General features: G+C 42.9%; 1 protein-coding gene across 3 annotated transcripts in view; it reads left to right on the top strand.

Annotated features, from left to right (window-relative positions):
* The window catches only part of STXBP2 (syntaxin binding protein 2), a 35,334-nt gene that overhangs the window by 4,707 nt on the left and 13,556 nt on the right, over positions 1-17,071 (top strand). For all 3 annotated transcript variants that reach the window (XM_083427034.1, XM_083427033.1, XM_083427032.1), the window contains 2 exons: positions 15,578-15,627; positions 16,909-16,990. In XM_083427034.1, the coding sequence (XP_083283160.1) occupies positions 15,604-15,627; positions 16,909-16,990 (106 nt within the window). In that variant the 5' untranslated portion in view covers positions 15,578-15,603. The remainder of the gene's footprint in view (positions 1-15,577; positions 15,628-16,908; positions 16,991-17,071) is intronic.

Below are 17,071 nucleotides of genomic sequence, written 5' to 3' on the forward strand. Positions count from 1 at the left end.
TAACTCATCAGTGCAATGGATGGGCTTGATGAAGTGATATCAGTTTCCAAATGTGTGGTTTAATGTCACTTAACAGGAGTCTGTGCTTAGTAATCTGGAGTTGATTCCTTTGCTTGTTGACAAGTTGTATGGCCACACTAAAACCATGTTCCACCAAATATAATGTTGCAAATGCAACAGTGAGTTTCTTAACTACTGTTCATAGTGCAGAATCCTTCAGTAACCAAAACTCTTTGTACAATTTCTTAAACTTTGACTTCAGCTTAGAGTCATTTCGTAGCTTGGTTAGTTCTTCCTCCATTACCCCAACAAAGATTTATCACCTAATCTGGAATTACCACCAAAAGAACATCCCCAAATCACTCAAACATATATGCAGTATATCCAGGCGGTAAAATAACCTTGCAGATCATCATTTCTTATCCCACCTTTCTCTTCTAGCTCAGACATATATGGAAATTGCTGTCACTCGAGACAGCCTATATTGTGCTTGAATAGAGTTAACAAGAAATATTGACTCCACATTTGTATCTGTTTCTCTTTGCCTTGAAAATAACAACTCTTGAGCCAAACTTTCATCTTTTATAAAGCGCACATAAGCGAGAAGCAAAGATTCATTGCCTGGTGGAATTGACTCATCCAGGAATAATGTGAATTCTGTTGTCCTCAGTAAACTGCACAATGTCTCTTCAACATTCTCAGCCATTTCATCTATGTGTCTTTGCACTGAATTGTTGCTGTGAAGAATAATCTTAATTATATGGTGTGGTGACTTATGCAAAACAGTACTCGGAACCTCACTAACTGCTGGTAGGAGGAGTTCTTCACCAGCAGTATTTGGCTTTCCAGACTTAGCAATCAACAATGAAACAATCAACAATACAATGTGAGGAAGTTGTTTTGCTCTAGTCCGTAATCCCACTGCCCCTCAGGGAGTGGTGCCACACACTTTGGGAACCATCAATCCAAAATGTGTTCTTCATGTGACTGGAAACCCTGGGGCAATCCATTTCAGTTTGTTTAATCTGCTGCAGCCTTCTAGAAATTAACCAGATTGTCACGGTATGAGGTTCTTATAGGTAGAAGCAGTCCATTGTCTCCAGATTTATGGACAGTGTTAGAATCTCAGCTATATAAGCTAATCACCAAATGGCACCTTAAACCTAGGTTGTGGTCGCCAAACCAGAATGTCTAGGTGCCTTTTTTCTGATAGGATTTTAAAAATTATGTTATTCATATTATTTCTGTACCACTTTATATTTTAAAGGTTTAAAACAACAAATAAAACAATCCAGAATAAAACAAATTCAAGCTTCAAGGTAAATACTTCGGATGCTTCTCTAAGTGACATTTTGCTTTCCCCATATTTATTTACCTCCTGTTCATATTAAAGCCTCTGTGGCATTTTTGTGCCCTTCCCATTGTGTTGCAGTCTACTTGAAAGGGACATTGAGGTCACCTGTGTGTGTTTTCTTCCCTTTGCCTGCCCAGAGCAACTCCACTCTAGCTTAACTCTGCATGAGTGTTCTGTTCAAATCCTTCAGAAGCAGGACAGTATAGAGGGAGCTCCAAGAAGAATTGAGCAGCAAAAATAGATCAGGTCCTGGTGACCACAGCAGGAAAGGGCCTGACTCACTTAAGAGGCTCTTACTTTAATTTGTGATGCAGCCATTTAATAGATTCAAATGGGTCACCTAATGTACTAATGGCTTCAGCCCTATTTCTAGCCATTTCCCGCTGTGATTCTCAGAAATGTGGTTTGTTTTGTTCCCACTTCACCGTTTTATTTATCTGTCCTCTTTTAAAGAAAATTGGTTAAAAGAGCATGTGTGTGTGTGTGTGTGTGTGTATGGATGGATGGGAATGGGCTGCTCCTCATCTCTGCTCCTGCCCAATCCGATTCCTATTCAACCCCCATGTTTCTGCTACTCCCAGGTAGCTGGGACTAGTAGTGGGCATAAAGTCATGCCTGCAGTCTCCCTAGAGTTGCATGCATCTCACTGTAACAAGCCACTGTATTATCTGCATGCTGAACGCTATCGCTGGCACCTGCAGGCAGTTCTTGTCTACAGGCAACCAGCTAAGTTACTATTTTCAAACCTCATTTAAAAAAAAAAAACTGCAGAAGGTGCACTAGCTAAAAAGCAGTATTAGTGTTGGTGGGACTTGTCTGAACAGGGAATGGAAGCTGTGAAATTCCCAACTTCCATCCGTCTCTGCATGTATGACCAATGGTCACAAATTATGGCAGTTACAGTCCAGCAATATCCAGTTCTCCATCTCTGAGGTAGAAAAACAAATAGAAGTAGCTGGTTGATTCCATTAAATGAAGATGGTATTTGACTCTCATGCTGTTGTAATAGCACTTAACAGGGTAACTTGATTCTTCAGCTATGGTTGTTTTAATTCTTGAAGTTCCAGTGATGTATGAAGATTGTTGTTAAGCTAATACCTCGTTATCTAGTTTTGGATTTGTGTTGTCGAGCTGTTGTTTGATTCCAGACCACAAAAGGGAAGGGTGGAACATAATCATCAATGTTTTCCAAGTTTTCCACCCAAGCCTGGGGCTTGCTTAGAATTTATTGGTTTACCCTCCATTGTGATGGAAGATTAGGGGTTGTTACTTGCAATTATTCTTTCCAGATTCATCTAACATACAGACTTGTTCAGAGAAGGGTGGCTGTGAATTGAAAGTTTTTTTAAAAAAATTAATTTGTGACCAAAAGCTCTGGAAAGTACTGTTGCGTACATACCCTTGACTTGCCTTTTAATGGTATGACATGGGCCAAAGTGGAGATGTACTGGACAATCTCACATACTGGCTTCAACATAGATCCACACTAGGCAACCATGGACAGCTTGGGTTGTGAAGCAGGCTTGTTTCAACAAATTGGCACCAGAGAAGGGAATGCATGAGATTGAGACTCATAGCAGCTTGTTCCTATGATTGATTGATTGATTGATTGATTGATTCTCTGCCGCTTTCCGTTCAAGTCCACCCCAAAGTGGCTCATAAAATATAAGTATCAGCAGCAGCAATAAATTTAATAATAGAACACAGAACAAAACATCTCATCTCAATGAGATGAGACCATTATAAGCTGATTCTACAAAGTCATATAATTAAGAATTAACAATAAAATGATTATAAGCATAGCTTACATTATATGCAAATGCAGGCATGGGCAGTTTATATATTTAGACTAATGAAGAAGGGTCTTTCTTCATTCAGCTGGTAACATTCAAAGTCCAGACTGCTAGAAGGCGCTTGAGATTGATTGCTTCTTGATAAAGAGTGCATTTTATAGTTATGCATTGTAAATGATGATCATTGGGCCTCATGGAGCAGGCTGCCATCATGCTTTTTTAAAAATGTGAAGGAGGAGTTCCAGACCTCTGTATGGTGCAATGCAGTCAAACTGGGATCCCCATTAAATGATCCAAGATAGTACCAAGGAAGGTTGGAGGTCTCTAAACAGAAGTCATGGAATGAATTACTTGTGAAGGTAGACTGGGGGAAGTAATCCTCATCTCTTAGCTGGGAGCTGAAGCCTTGAATGGCTTCCTTGTTGTTACTTTGGGACTGTTGCTGGAACTGAAACCAGGCATCTAAAATTCCAGAGGAACAAAATAAGCAGTACCAAAGAAGAGAGAGAAATGAGACCAGGGGAGAAAAATATCCCTCAAGAGGTGCAAGGAGAACAGTTTGTTACATTTCAGATATGAAACTCTTGTTCAAGGGCAACGTATTTATATATTACACACTGGTGCTTATGAACACACTTAAATGCTCTTCTAGCATGTAGGTTCTTTTACCCCACAGACTAGGGTCAAACCTTTTGCTCCATCATTAATGTCTGAATGTGTCTGGGATGAATATTGCAAGGTTACGAAGGGTGGCTGCAATCTAGAGCTTATAATTTTTGGGTACTCAAAAGTAATAGAAGTAAAAGTAATCAGGACTGAGTATAGCCTGTTCCTTTATCAGTTGTTCCAAGAAATTCTGAAGCTTGGATAAATCATAAAAATTAAGCTATTTTTCCTCCCCCCCCCCACAAAAAATGGTGTGTGTATGTGTAATTTGTTCTTTTGCATGCATAATGTAGCACCTCATCCTTTCTGTAAGAAACATAGTGTGCCAAAACTATTGCTATTCCTCCCTAGAATATCAGTTAAGAGGTGGCAACTGTCCTAAGGCCACCCTGTACATTATAAATGGGCATTATAGGCCTGGAACTCCCCAGGCCAAAATCAGTTTCCTTCTTGCCACCATTCATTGGCTCTTGGGTGCTAGGTCTGGGAAGAAGTGCAGGAAGAAGAGAAGACAAGGAAAGCTGCTCCGCTGGCTGCTGTAATCGCTTATCTCCCCTTGGGCTTCTCAGATTTTTAACATGCATGCATTCTTTCAAGCCTACTTTCCCAGAACTGCAAACTGGTTTTGTTTTTGTTATTCTAGCAGTTCTGCTGAATTGTACAGTGCAATGCTGAAGGCTACAATGCAGCAGGAGCCACATTAACAAATGCCTTGTACACCTTTTAGTTGACAACACACATTGTTGACAGCCTGCTAGTTTTCTGAATCCTCTCATGGAGTGTGAAAGCCACTATCATGTGTAAATTTACTGAGAAGGCATCATTTCATCAGGCTTTCCGTTTCTCCTGCCACAAATGGAAAGTCTTCTGAACACTACTAAGAAATAAAAGAACTTTCTTTGGGTTTCTGTTGCAGCCCTACATTGGTGCCTGTGTAGAGGCTTGCTTGCTTGATAATTTATTTATTGTTTGAACTTTTTAGTCACTTGTTACACTCTAGGCAGGGGGATTATGGGTTCAGAATCTTATTACTCTCTCAGTGAAATGTGCATGTAAATAGGCACTTATTTTGGATAAGTAACAGGTGCCTGTTTTAGTTGAGTCAAGAATGGAAAATTCTAGTTGAGCTGCTGAGTATCTGTACTGGGGGGGTGGGGGGTCTGTTCTGCTGAGTTTCTGTGCTCAGTGTGGAAGCCAGGCCTGATTCCCCCTTGCCGACCTCAAAGCTAGTTAAGTACATAACTGGTTAAGTACAAAATGGCCTCTTTCTCTAACTGGAAAAGTGTGAAGATTTAAATGCAGTTGGCTTTCAGCAAGATGGTCGCAAGTGGGTAACTGGGAATGCTTTTTTGAGCAGAGCCCTTCTTAAGGACAAAAGCAAATGAGACTGAGAAATATTAAGTGCTGGATTAACTTCCCAGCAGAGCAACAAATAATTACTCTATTTTTCACAAGTCTCTCAGGCAGAGCTAGGAGAAAAGGTGCTTTCATGATTATCAGAAGGAAGACAAGCACCAATTTAAGCCTCTCTCCTGGAAAAATCTTTGAGGTAGCTGTTTCCCATTTGATCTATTTTTATATTCCCCTTGGAGTGCACAGTACAGTTCTTGAGTCATATCGATTAAGTTATTACACATTTTATCTGGATTTGTGCTTTTTTGCTGTGCTCATGTTTAAATATAGATTTGTGACCCCCACCCCTTTTAACCTTTTTTGGGGGGGGGTCCTTATGTTTATAAATGCTAAAGAGTCACAATGTGAATATGTATAAAAATTGGACTTGTTCAAAAATAGAAATAAAAGCAGGAAGTGTGATATTCTGACTGAATCCAGTGACTTCACCATGAAGGCATAGTTAGGCCATTTTGCATAGTGCCTGTACTTGATTCTGATATTGCAGAATAAATCTGAAGCTTAGTTTGCGCACCAAGTAGGCATGTGAAATGATTTTATACTGATTCACTCCCCTCAGGGCCGGCAGCTCACCAGACTTGCTGCCCAGGTAGCCTGGTAATTATTACCTAACGGTGGGCAGGCTAGGAGGAGGTAGAGGGAGAAATTTTTGTACTTGTAAAACAGCTTCAAGGCCACAGACGTCCAGTGACTTGAGGCTGGATGCATTAGCAGCAACAAACTGGGCTTTATATGTCAAGGCCAAACCATGAATTTTTGAAGCGATCTTTCCTCACCAGTTTTCCTAGTAGAGCAGCCTGCTTGCTCTCCCAACTGGTGGTGAATGAAGGTTTCTTGGACTGAGATGCTTGACTGGCCTCTTTATAGTATTGGTTACTAGATGTTTATAGCAAGAGCTGTTACTGCGTGTCAAGGCTGGCACTGTTGTAAGAGGTTTTTTTTTCCTGACATGAGGAAAGCAAGTGCCTGTAAGATGCAGCAAGCAGGCCAGACTGGCCTGTTCCTCTGTGATGATTCACTGTGAGACAAAATTTATTTTACTGGTCTCATACACCTTGAAGAGAAGAGAATTGGTGATCAAGGAAGTTTTCTTACATTTCTGTCTGGGGTAGTTTCTCTGTTTTTCTTAATTGGGAATGTTTATGTATGCACCTTGGATATCCTGATACAGTGTTCAAGGTTTACCAGGGTGTTGCCCTGTGTCTGCAAATGTTTGTTATCTTGGGTTAAGGACTGTACTGAGTGTTTGTACTTGCAAGCTGATTTGTGGGGTCAACTTGCTCCTTTGTTGCTTGGCAGCAAATGCTCTCTCTTGCTTTATAAGGTATGCTTTTTGTCGTTTTTGATTATATCAGCTACTAAAAGGCTCAGAGAAAGAGCATTCTTTCCCAAAGACATGTTTAACAGATCAGTCCCCAACCTTTCTTGAAAGCATCTAAGGAAAGAGAATATGCTGCATTAGGCTGCATTTTGAATTTTCCCTATAGTATCAATTTGCTTCCCTTTAGCTGAAAAAAATACATCTTTTCATATGCTCCATGTTTCACACTGCAAGACTGTGGTCAGTCTCCCCATGTCACATTCTGGAAATTCTATTCAATTGCTATTTAAGAGTAGAAATTGGAGAAATGAGGCCTTCAGACTTTCTGAAATTTTGTCCCATTCCCATAATTGAAGCTAGATGTGATACACAAAGCCTTTCATTTCCTCCACTACCCACAGTTGTCATCCCTGTCCTCTAGTTGGGATGCAAATAGCTGTGCTATATTAATAGTTTCAGATCTTTGGCACCAAATGTTGTGGACATCTGCAATTACAAGGTGTTTCCTGGTAGATTATGCAGGGTTAGTGGGTGATCCTCTGGCAGTGCTCTCTGCCAAAGCTGTTAGTGCATTATGAACTTCTGCATCATCAGTCCACCATGCGTGTGCAGTGACGCTGGTGTGATGGCACTGGTGCTTCTCATGTGCCAGGCAATCCTTACAGCACAATCCTATGCCTGTGCGCTTGGAACTGTTGAGTTCAGTGGGGCTCACTTCCAGATACCGTATTTTTCGCTCCATAAGATGCATCTGACCATAAGACGCACCTAGTTTTTAGAGGAGGAAAACATGAAAAAAAATATTCTGAATTGAATGTGGTACTAAACTATTTAAAGCAGCAAAGCAGGCTGCTCCTGTCCGCTTTGCTGCTTTAAAGTGAGCCACGGAGGAGGGAAAGAAGGGGAGCCGCCTGCTTTGCTGCTTCAAAGTGAGCAGTGGAGGAGGGACAGACAGAAGCCATGGCTCCCCTTCCTTCCCTCCTCTGTGGCTCACTTTAAAGCAGCAAAGCGGACAGGAGCCGCTTACACGTTCCTCCTCCATGCAGCATTTGCTTCATAAGACGCACAGACATTTCCCCTTACTTTTTAGGAAGGAAAAAGTGCATCTTATGGAGCGAAAAATACGGTAAGTGTGCGCAGTTTGTAGCCTAAGCCCCTTTTCGTACCTCTGTCTTATGCTAGCACTTTCTCAGACTAGGAGTAGACCCAGGCTGCCTCTTGCCTTTTATTTCAGTCTACATACAGGTGCTTCTTGTTTCCCAGACATGGTTGCTTTTCAAAGATGCTATGTGAATTTTGCATTTTCAAAAGTTTGATTGGGTCTTCGTGGCTAAAAGACATAAGAGAAACAAATGTGTTTCATTTAGAGGAACTTGGTTGCTTTGTGGATTCAAGGCTTTTTTTCTACTGCGGTGGAAGGTTGGAAGACTGCCCAAACCTTCTTTCCCTGTGAAGGCCACTTTCTGTCACCACATTACAAGGTCAGGTCTCCATGGAGAGGGATCTCTTTGTTCGCACTTGTCTTTACTTCTGAATAGCAGTCCATGATTATGTCAGTGACACCTGCTGAGCTGATTTTGAATTACTTGCACTCCCCATCTCCAGTTTGGGCATGAAGACAGTTAGTTGACTTCCATAGCTACCTTTACTATTATTTAACATTTTGGATCAGGACAAGAATACATCATATGGAATAGAACAGATTTGCAACGATATCCACTAGTGGAGAGTAGAAATTGCCTCTGGGAGGCTAGGTAAATCAGTTTTCATATTACACATGCACACATCCCATAGGGCCATATGTCTTTCTTGTCTCCCTTCTAACATTCAGCCAGGGGTGGGGAATGTCTGGCTCTTCAGCTGTTATTGGACTCCAGCTCCAATCACCCCTGACCATTTTCCACACTGGCTGGGACTGATGGGAATTGAGATCCAATAGTATCTGGAAGGCCACAATTTTCAACAGTCTGCCTGTAAAAGTCAGTGTGGTTCTTACTTTCTGACTTGGTTCTGTTTGACAAATACACTCTGATTGATTAGATTCCCATTGGCTTAACAACTGGCTTCTGGTGTCTGCTTCCTAGAACTTTGTTCCATGTCATTGTTGCCTGTTGAGATTCTGTGCCACTTGAAAAAGCATTTGTTTTTCAACAAACAAGGAACAGATACTTATTTTGGGGTGATTTTGGAACTTTCAGGCTAGTTATAAACATACTTACCAGAGAGTAAGTTCCAATGGGTGGTATACAGTGTTAGTCCTACTTGGAACATACCCAGTTAAATGACTGGAATGGCTAACTTAGATACTTGAATTTCAGTAGGCCTCTCCTGAGTAGAACTTAGTTTCTTCCAAATACTATTGGTTGTATCCAACTTCCTTCTGAGTAAGCATGTTTAGGATTGCATTGTGTATGCAATAACTGACTGAGCAGATAAAAATGTAGCTCTACACTTCTAGTCCAGCAGTAATCACTTTCAGATAATTATAAGTCACTATGGAGACATTCCGTTCCAGTATAACAATTCTGGTTTTGCAATATCTGAAAATGTCCTTGGAGAAAGCAACTGTGCTTCTCAGCTTCCCTGGTTAGCTATGTGGACAGTGTCCATGCCATTATTGCTATGTTATGTTCTATGAAAACTGTTTGTTGTAGCAAGTTAGCTAGTGACTTTGGTGGTGATGGCATCATTTATTACATATTTTTCCATTGTGGAACTCAAAAGATGTGCACATGAGGTTCTGAAGAGGTCTCCCATCCAGCCACTGACCAGACCCAGACCTGCTTAGGTTCAGCAAGGTGGCTGCATCAGGTGCCCTCAGACCATGCCTTGGGACATGTCTAGAGCAGGTGATATCTAAAACTGATCATACAGGAATGGGAGCATTTTCAGTATGCCTTTCATACTCCAAAAGGTCCAGTTTGACTAGTTCTCTGTTCTGTTCTGCTTAGCGTGTTGCCCAATGCAATAAGCACTGCAATGCTAGCTGCCAGGTGTGGGTATGATAGCAACCTTCCCTTCTTTCTCATAAAGCAGGTGTGGAATGGAAACTGCCAGATAGCAGAGCTGAGCTAATTGAGATTGGAGTTGAGGCTAGACTTGGTTAACAGAAGAATAGAGAAGTTATTTAATTATAGCAGCATGATTGACACAAACAGTTTTCCATTGCCCGACGCCGTTCAAACAAGGACTTAACTGTGGCTTAGAAACAAGCTACAAATTGCATGTGGCTGTCTCTGTGACTGCTTTTCTTTATGCATCTTTGAGATGAGCCCATAGTTGGAGCTTAGGGATGAGAATTGGTCATTTTTCTACTCCAAGCCCCCTCCCACATCTGTTCCCTCTCTCTTCTTCCCAGCCATAAAGTTTCAAGCATGTATTTACCCATGTTTTGAACCCTGAGGAAAGGAAACGGATGAGGAGTGAATTTCAGAGGGGGAAGTGGCCAGCGGGGAAAGGGTTAAGCACCCCACCCACTTGTTCGGAATGCCTCCCTCCCTCCCTGCTTTACCAGAAACACTTTGTGTGCAATGGGCAGTGTGTCTCATAGAAGATAGTTTGAAAGAGGATTGCTCATGAGAATTTCTCTGACATGTACAATTAGTATTACAAGGGCTTGCTGTGATTTTGGTTGTAACTTGCATTATCTGTTCAAGAATAGTAAGAGACACATGTGACGTAGTTGAAAATAAAGGGCAAGGGTGAAGGGCGGATTAGTTTTGGGGAGTCACCTTCTTTGCTTTTTCATCCTGCATCTGATCCATGCTACCATGTACGCTCCTGAAGTCAAAAGGGCCAGTCTGTTGCCAGAAAGTCCCATTATGAGGGCACTTCTTAATATATAGGATGCCCAGGGTTGGGTGTCATGGATCTCATCTTGCAAAGGGAGAGTGCTGTGTTTTGGGGTTCACGTTTGGAGCGGGGGCATACTTTGCAGACCATGGGGGAAGACAGCAGAATCTGAAGGAGGTCCTGTGAGCTCATAGCGTCAAAAAGCCCAGAAGAGTTTTAGCTTCTTGTCAGGGAAGAAGCATCAGTCATGAAACAAAATGGAATTGTTTTTTTACAAGCCTGAAACACACTTAAAGGATTGTATTTCTCAGCAGACCTTCTAATCAGTAGCAAATACCAAAGTAGTTGATTAAATGACAATTCCTGTGGCGTATTATTAGATGCACAATATAGATGAAATGAATAAACAGTAGATAATTGTATCCAAAGTCAAATTACCTAGCCGCAAGGTCGACATAAGAAGTTGATCCTAATATGCATTTGCTTGTGTTAAATTTCGGCACTCCCCCCACACACCCCCTCCATTACCAGATGCTCCCCAGCCCCAACTGTTCACTGGCCTAGTCTTCTCACCCAGTGCTGATAGGAATTGTCCAAAGTGATTTGCTTTTTTACACTGTCTCTCTAGTCTAGCCTCTTGGCTGCGCTGAGCCTCTTGTCTTCATAACATCAAGATTGTGATTCACAAGCACATAGTCCACTGACATGGAGCATGAAACAGACCACCCACAGTTTATCCAAATAATGAAGTCTCTCCAGCTGTGTATGCCTTCTGTGCTGTTCATTTTCAGCTCTTGCCCGCTGCCCAGCTTTGCCCCTCCTGAAGTGTTATGGCATTGTCCTGCTCAGAACATGAAGCTCATAGCCAGCATTCTAAAACAGTCTCCCATACCCACCGCCACTCCAATTCAGCAATGAAACGCAGGGGGAAGCACTGGGACACACGCAAACACCACACTCAGACATAGACCTGTGAAGCCCAGACCTGTACAGTGGTACCTCTGGTTGCGAACGTGACCTGTGCTCGTTCACAACATGAAAAGAGCACAACCCGCAGCGGCGCATCTGCACATGCACGGGTTGCGATTCGCCGCTTCTGCGCATGCACGTGATGTCATTTTTCACGTCTGTGCATGCCCGAGCGGCAAAACCAGGAAGTAACCCTTTCCGGTACTTCCGGGTCGCCGCGGGACATAACCTGAAAGAACGTAACATGAAGCATGACTATACCTAGAAACTCAGCACAAAAAGAAGTGTGGATGATCCCTGATAGACTTGCTGTTATGATTCTGTTCATCTTAAAGATACAGCCTGGAGTGTGTGCGCAAAGGGGCTGCAGAATAGGAGAGATGAGGAGGCACGGAAATTGGGGGGGGTGTCCTGTGCGCAAGGGGAAATTGAGGAGAAGGAAGAGAAAGGAGTAAAAGGAGTGGAGGTGGAAAGGGGGCTTGCAAAAAGAAAAGAAAAGGAAGGAGTAGGAGGCACGGGGAAAGGGTTTGAAGATGAAAGCAGGGACATGAAAGGATCTGAAAAATAGGGAAAGTTGGATTCATAATTGAGCAAATGATGAAATGGATGCTTAGTAATTTCAATGTGTGGGAAGAGGAAAATAAATGAATTTACCATGCAGGTGGGGTTGCACAAAGAAAAGAAGAGAGGAGGCATAGACATGGGGGTGAAGGTGAAAATGGGTGCAAAACAAGGCTGTGGAATAGAAAAGTGGCTTTAGAAATGTGGCTGGAAAGGGGACAAGCAAGGTTAATAGTTGCATGGGATGGGAAAGGGAAGCTCCATGGAGTTAATGTGCCAGGAATGGTAAGGAGCTGGAGAGCAGAGCAAGCAGAGGCACAGCCCCTAGTATATGCCTGGGTTTTTTGTTTTTAAAAAACCACGAATGGTTTCTGAGGCAGAACCATTTTATTTGTATTGTCTATGGTAATGTGGCCGGTGGCATATCCAGGGTCTTTCTGACTTGGTTGCCCCCTTGTGTACTTTTCGCTGCCTTTTCTCAGTCAGTGATCTAGTTTGGCAGCTGGATTCCTCCAAAGAATTTTCACTTTGTCACAGCTGGTAGTTTTATAGCCTTGTTTTCTTCCCTGCTCATTGTCACAACTCTTTTAAACAAGTATTACCAGTTACTCTTTTTAATTCAACCTGTCCAGTTACTGTGTTTGTGTTCATTTATGTGGTTTTGGGCTGGGTACGTGGAGCATTCAGAGCACCTTGAGTGTCTAATTTAAAAAGACTTAGCACTCTATTAACATGTGACACTAATTCAGAGGCATCGGTTTCAGGCGTCTTGGATTTAGTACCCCAGATGAACTATGTACACACACACACACACAGAGAGAGAGAGAGAGAGATTGTCAGAAAGAAAGGATACCATATCTCATTCCCATCCATTAATTCAATTTTGGGTTTAGATTTTGAGTGAATCATCAGGTTTATCAGCATTACAGCTCATGAGATCTGATTTAAACTGGTGTGCAGTTGCTAAGACAGGAAGCGCTTTTGGTTAATCCGGGGGGAAACTTCTGCCACTTAGAATCATAGAATTGTAGAGTTGGAAGGGACCTCAAGAGTTATCTAGTCCAACCCCCTGCAATGCAGGAATCTCAGATAAAGCATCCATTATTTTTTAAAAGTAATTTTATTAATCTAGATTTTCAGGATAGCCTGCAAAAGAGAACCATAAAACAAATATAAAACAGATCAAAAACATCAGAAACAAAAGCAACAATCGCAGTAACATTAGAAATACAAAAAAGCAGTAGATATAAAACCAGTTAAAATCCTGGACAATCTTTTTTTTTTTTATGTCTAAAACATGACTCTCCGGGTATCCATGACAGATGGCAATCCAAATTCTGCTTTAAAACTTCCAAGGAAAGAGAGTCCACAACCTCCCGAGGGAGACTTGTCAGTTTATAAGAGATCAGAGTAAGTTTAGAAAATGGAACTGTTTGCTCTTGTCCCGCCTCCCCCCCCCCCCCCATGCCATGGATGAACTAGTGTGTTGCAAGGAGGGAGATGGTCAGTTGAACTGGAGTACTGAACATCATTTTACTGCAGAAGAAGCATTTTATGTTTTCTGTCATTTTGTGCAGGCTACCTCCCCACTGAGAACATCACTTCCTTATGCCTTATGACTGTAACCCGTGTTCGTCAGCAGCATTTATCACATAGCTGATCCTAGAAAACTTTGACCCGTTTTTGTTTTTAACTTGTCTGGCTAAGAGAGTTGACCCCATTTTATCTCGGTGATCATCACATGCTCTTAGGCTGGCAGTGACCCTTTACCAAAAGAGTGGGTCTGCCCCTCACTTTGTCTGACTGGCTATTGCCTAGGTCAGGGGTGGATAATGAGTGGCCTTCCAGGCAGAGTTGGGTTCCGGCTTGCATCAGCCCCAGCCAGCATAGCTAGAGTAGTCCAACAGTATCTAGATGGGACACAGTTTCCCCATCCATGGTCTACAACAGTGAGAACAAACTTTGGCCTGTAGGTCTGCCAGTCCCCTCCATCTCTCCATTTGGCCTTGGAGACCTCCACCCACCCAGGTTTGTTTGCTCAGACATCACCAGAGCAGTGTAGGTTCCAGGCAGAGGTAATCAACCACCACACTGTGCCCGTAATGTATGAATCAGCCCTTAGTGAAAAAACTACCTATATCTGGTGAGCAGTGCTGGAGCACAACAAAGATGTATTGACATTGCAGTTCTGGGCATTGTTGGCTCTCCACCTGCCAGTCCTCTGTAGAGAGCAGTCAGGCTCATGATTTGTTATCTTTATTGCCAGTAAACTATCTGTAGTGAGCCTTGCTTCTCTCCCACCGATGACCCCAAAGTATAACTTTTGAAGAAGTGCGAACACCTGGAGTTCTTGGTTCAGCATCAAGGCTCTTGGTAGTTTTTTTAAAAAAAATTAGTTACCAACTGAACACTAAATGAGAGAAAATGCAGAGTGTGTTCCAATTAGAGAGAAGCGCCTGTTTAATTTCCTGATGACTGATGCGCCTGACTTCTGTCCCATTCATAAAGTGGAAATGTCATGTTAGGGAACTCATCCGATCACTTTAAAACATTTCAGACCCAGCTTTTGAATAAAATGTTTTCAAGGTACGGTGCATGCTTAAAGCAGTGATAAAGCAGCAATTAAGCAGTATTTTCTAATGGCAGCAAACTCTTCCAAAGCACCTGGTGTCTAAATGATGTTAAATATGACACAAGCTGAGCTGATAAGGGGGGATATCACCATACTTGAAGCACCAGCACTGAAAAGGTCCAGCCCCTGGTAGATGCTGCCCCATTCCCCTGGTTCACCTGACATATCCATATGGGAGTAGGCCATTTTCTTAAATACCCTGGTCTCAGACAGTCTGAAATGAGGAAGGCAGTTGTTCTGTGGGAAGAGCATATGCTCTTCATGCAAAAGATCCCAGGTTCAGTCCACAGGTTGAGCTGAGAAAAAGACCTGTCTTGAGAGCTTTTCCCAGCTAGTATATGTAGACAGCTAGATGGAGCCATGGTCTGATACTATTCAGGGCAGACGACTATGTTCCTACTCACTCCACATCTTTCCCCTGCACCTCTGAAACCTGGAAGCTAATTGCTCCACCAGGTTAGGGGTACAGTTCTCCTACTGCCTTCAAAACTGCTGCTCAGTGGGCTCCCCCACAGGGCATGTGAATCCACTTTGTCTTGCGTGGACAGTAAAGTTAAAGGTAAAGGTACCCCTGCCCATACGGGCCAGTCTTGACAGACTCTAGGGTTGTGCGCCCATCTCACTTAAGAGGCCGGGGGCCAGCGCTGTCCGGAGACACTTCCGGGTCACGTGGCCAGCGTGACATCGCTGCTCTGGCGAGCCAGAGCCACACACGGAAACGCCGTTTACCTTCCCGCTAGTAAGCGGTCCCTATTTATCTACTTGCACCCGGGAGGGCTTTCGAACTGCTAGGTTGGCAGGCGCTGGGACCAAACAACGGGAGCGCACCCCGCCGCGGGGATTCGAACCGCCGACCTTTCGATCGGCAAGCCCTAGGCGCTGAGGCTTTTACCCACAGCGCCACCCGCGTCCCTTCAGTAAAGTTAGACTCTGCTTATTGAATGTCACAGAAGATGTCTACACTGGGGCGGTCAGAGGCATTGCTTATCACTCTCCAGCCCAGGAGTCAGCCAGTTATTCTAATTGCATCTAGTAGTTGTCTTGGTGCTAATTCAGAGCTTTCCTTCACCTTTCAGAGATCTTGAACGATGTCATCCGCAGCATGAAGAAGGAAGGAGAATGGAAGGTAAAAACTGTTGCTGCAGCTCAGAGCACTGCATGTGTGGGGTGAGCTACACATAGTCTGACTACAGGGTTCATGTTGCCTACAGATCAGTGATCTCTTGGCCTACTAATAAAAATTACCTGCATTTCTACTGGGCACTGCAAAGTTGCCTAATTCAGTCAGACCATTGCTGTCCACACTTAATCTGCAATGTAGCAAGTGTGTCGTTATTATTTGGGCCATGTGTTCCCTGTGTCTTCCGTGGCAATTACCATTCCTAGAACTCCCCATAATTTTTGCTGACATAAGAGGGTGCATTGCCAGGTCAGCCATGAAATTACTGGCTGTCAACAGACCAAAGAGGTTATTGGAATAAGCTTTGCTCCAGTGGTTCTCCAAGGGCTTGTCATGACTTCTGTAGAGCTGACTTCTAATTCTTTTCTGATTTCTTCCTCCAGAAAGGGAAAGTATTGGATCTCTCAGTTGCCCCTGTAGACTGCAGATTTGACTGAGAGAAAGAAAGAGGTCCCTTTTTGCTGTGTCTGATTATGTGTTGCAGCAGCTGAAAATCTTGTAAGGGTTAGAAAGCAGACCTGGGAGTTACCCCCTCCCCACACCACAAACATCAGGAAGCTGGTTTGTGAGACTCAGTGCATCCTGAATTGATATGTTTTGTAGAGCTTTCTTTGGTACAAGTGAAAAGGTCTTTAGCACCTAGAACAGAGATGGGGAATCCATGCGTTCCATATATTATTGGACCCCAACTCCCATCATCCCCAGCCATGCTGGCTGCAATTAATGGGATCTTGAGCCCAACCCCTTTTGGAGAGCTACTAGTTCCCCATCTCTACCCTAGAAAACCATCTGATGCTCCAATAATCCTGAATGTAAGAGCTGATGGGGATTCTGCGTAAGGTTAATTCACTAAATTGTCCTCTTTGGAATGCTTTAGCCAGCAGACCTTTTTACAAGCAAAATCTATCTCCAGTAGTCCACAGTGGATACTCCCAACTCCATCCCAGAATATGTAAGAATTGAAAGTTTTCCATGCTCATTTCTAGAAAGAAAGCAGAGTCTTAATAGCTTAGAATGGACAGGATAGGTGGGTTGATAATTCTAGAGCACAGGAAGAAATGGGATGAAGCAAGCATGAACTTGTTGATTCTGCCATGCTGCCTTTTTAGTGGTGTGATTATTATTTCGATTTTTAAAAAAATCTCTTTTCTCAGTTAAAAATGGCTTCCTTGTGGACCACCAGATTTGTGTTCACTCCCATTGTTCTTCCCCTCTTTGTCCCTGCAGGTACTTGTTATGGATCATCCGAGCACCCGCATTCTCTCATCTTGCTTTAAGATGTCAGACCTTTTGGCTGAAGGAATCACAAGTGAGTACTTGAGCAAGAGCCTTGTATGTTCTGTTTTAATCCTGTTTTAATCAGAGGCTTATACTACTTTGAGAAATGCCC

The sequence above is a fragment of the Podarcis tiliguerta genome, assembly GCF_965153285.1.
Source record: "Podarcis tiliguerta genome assembly, chromosome: 2".
NCBI classification, from domain to species: Eukaryota; Metazoa; Chordata; class Lepidosauria; order Squamata; family Lacertidae; genus Podarcis; species Podarcis tiliguerta.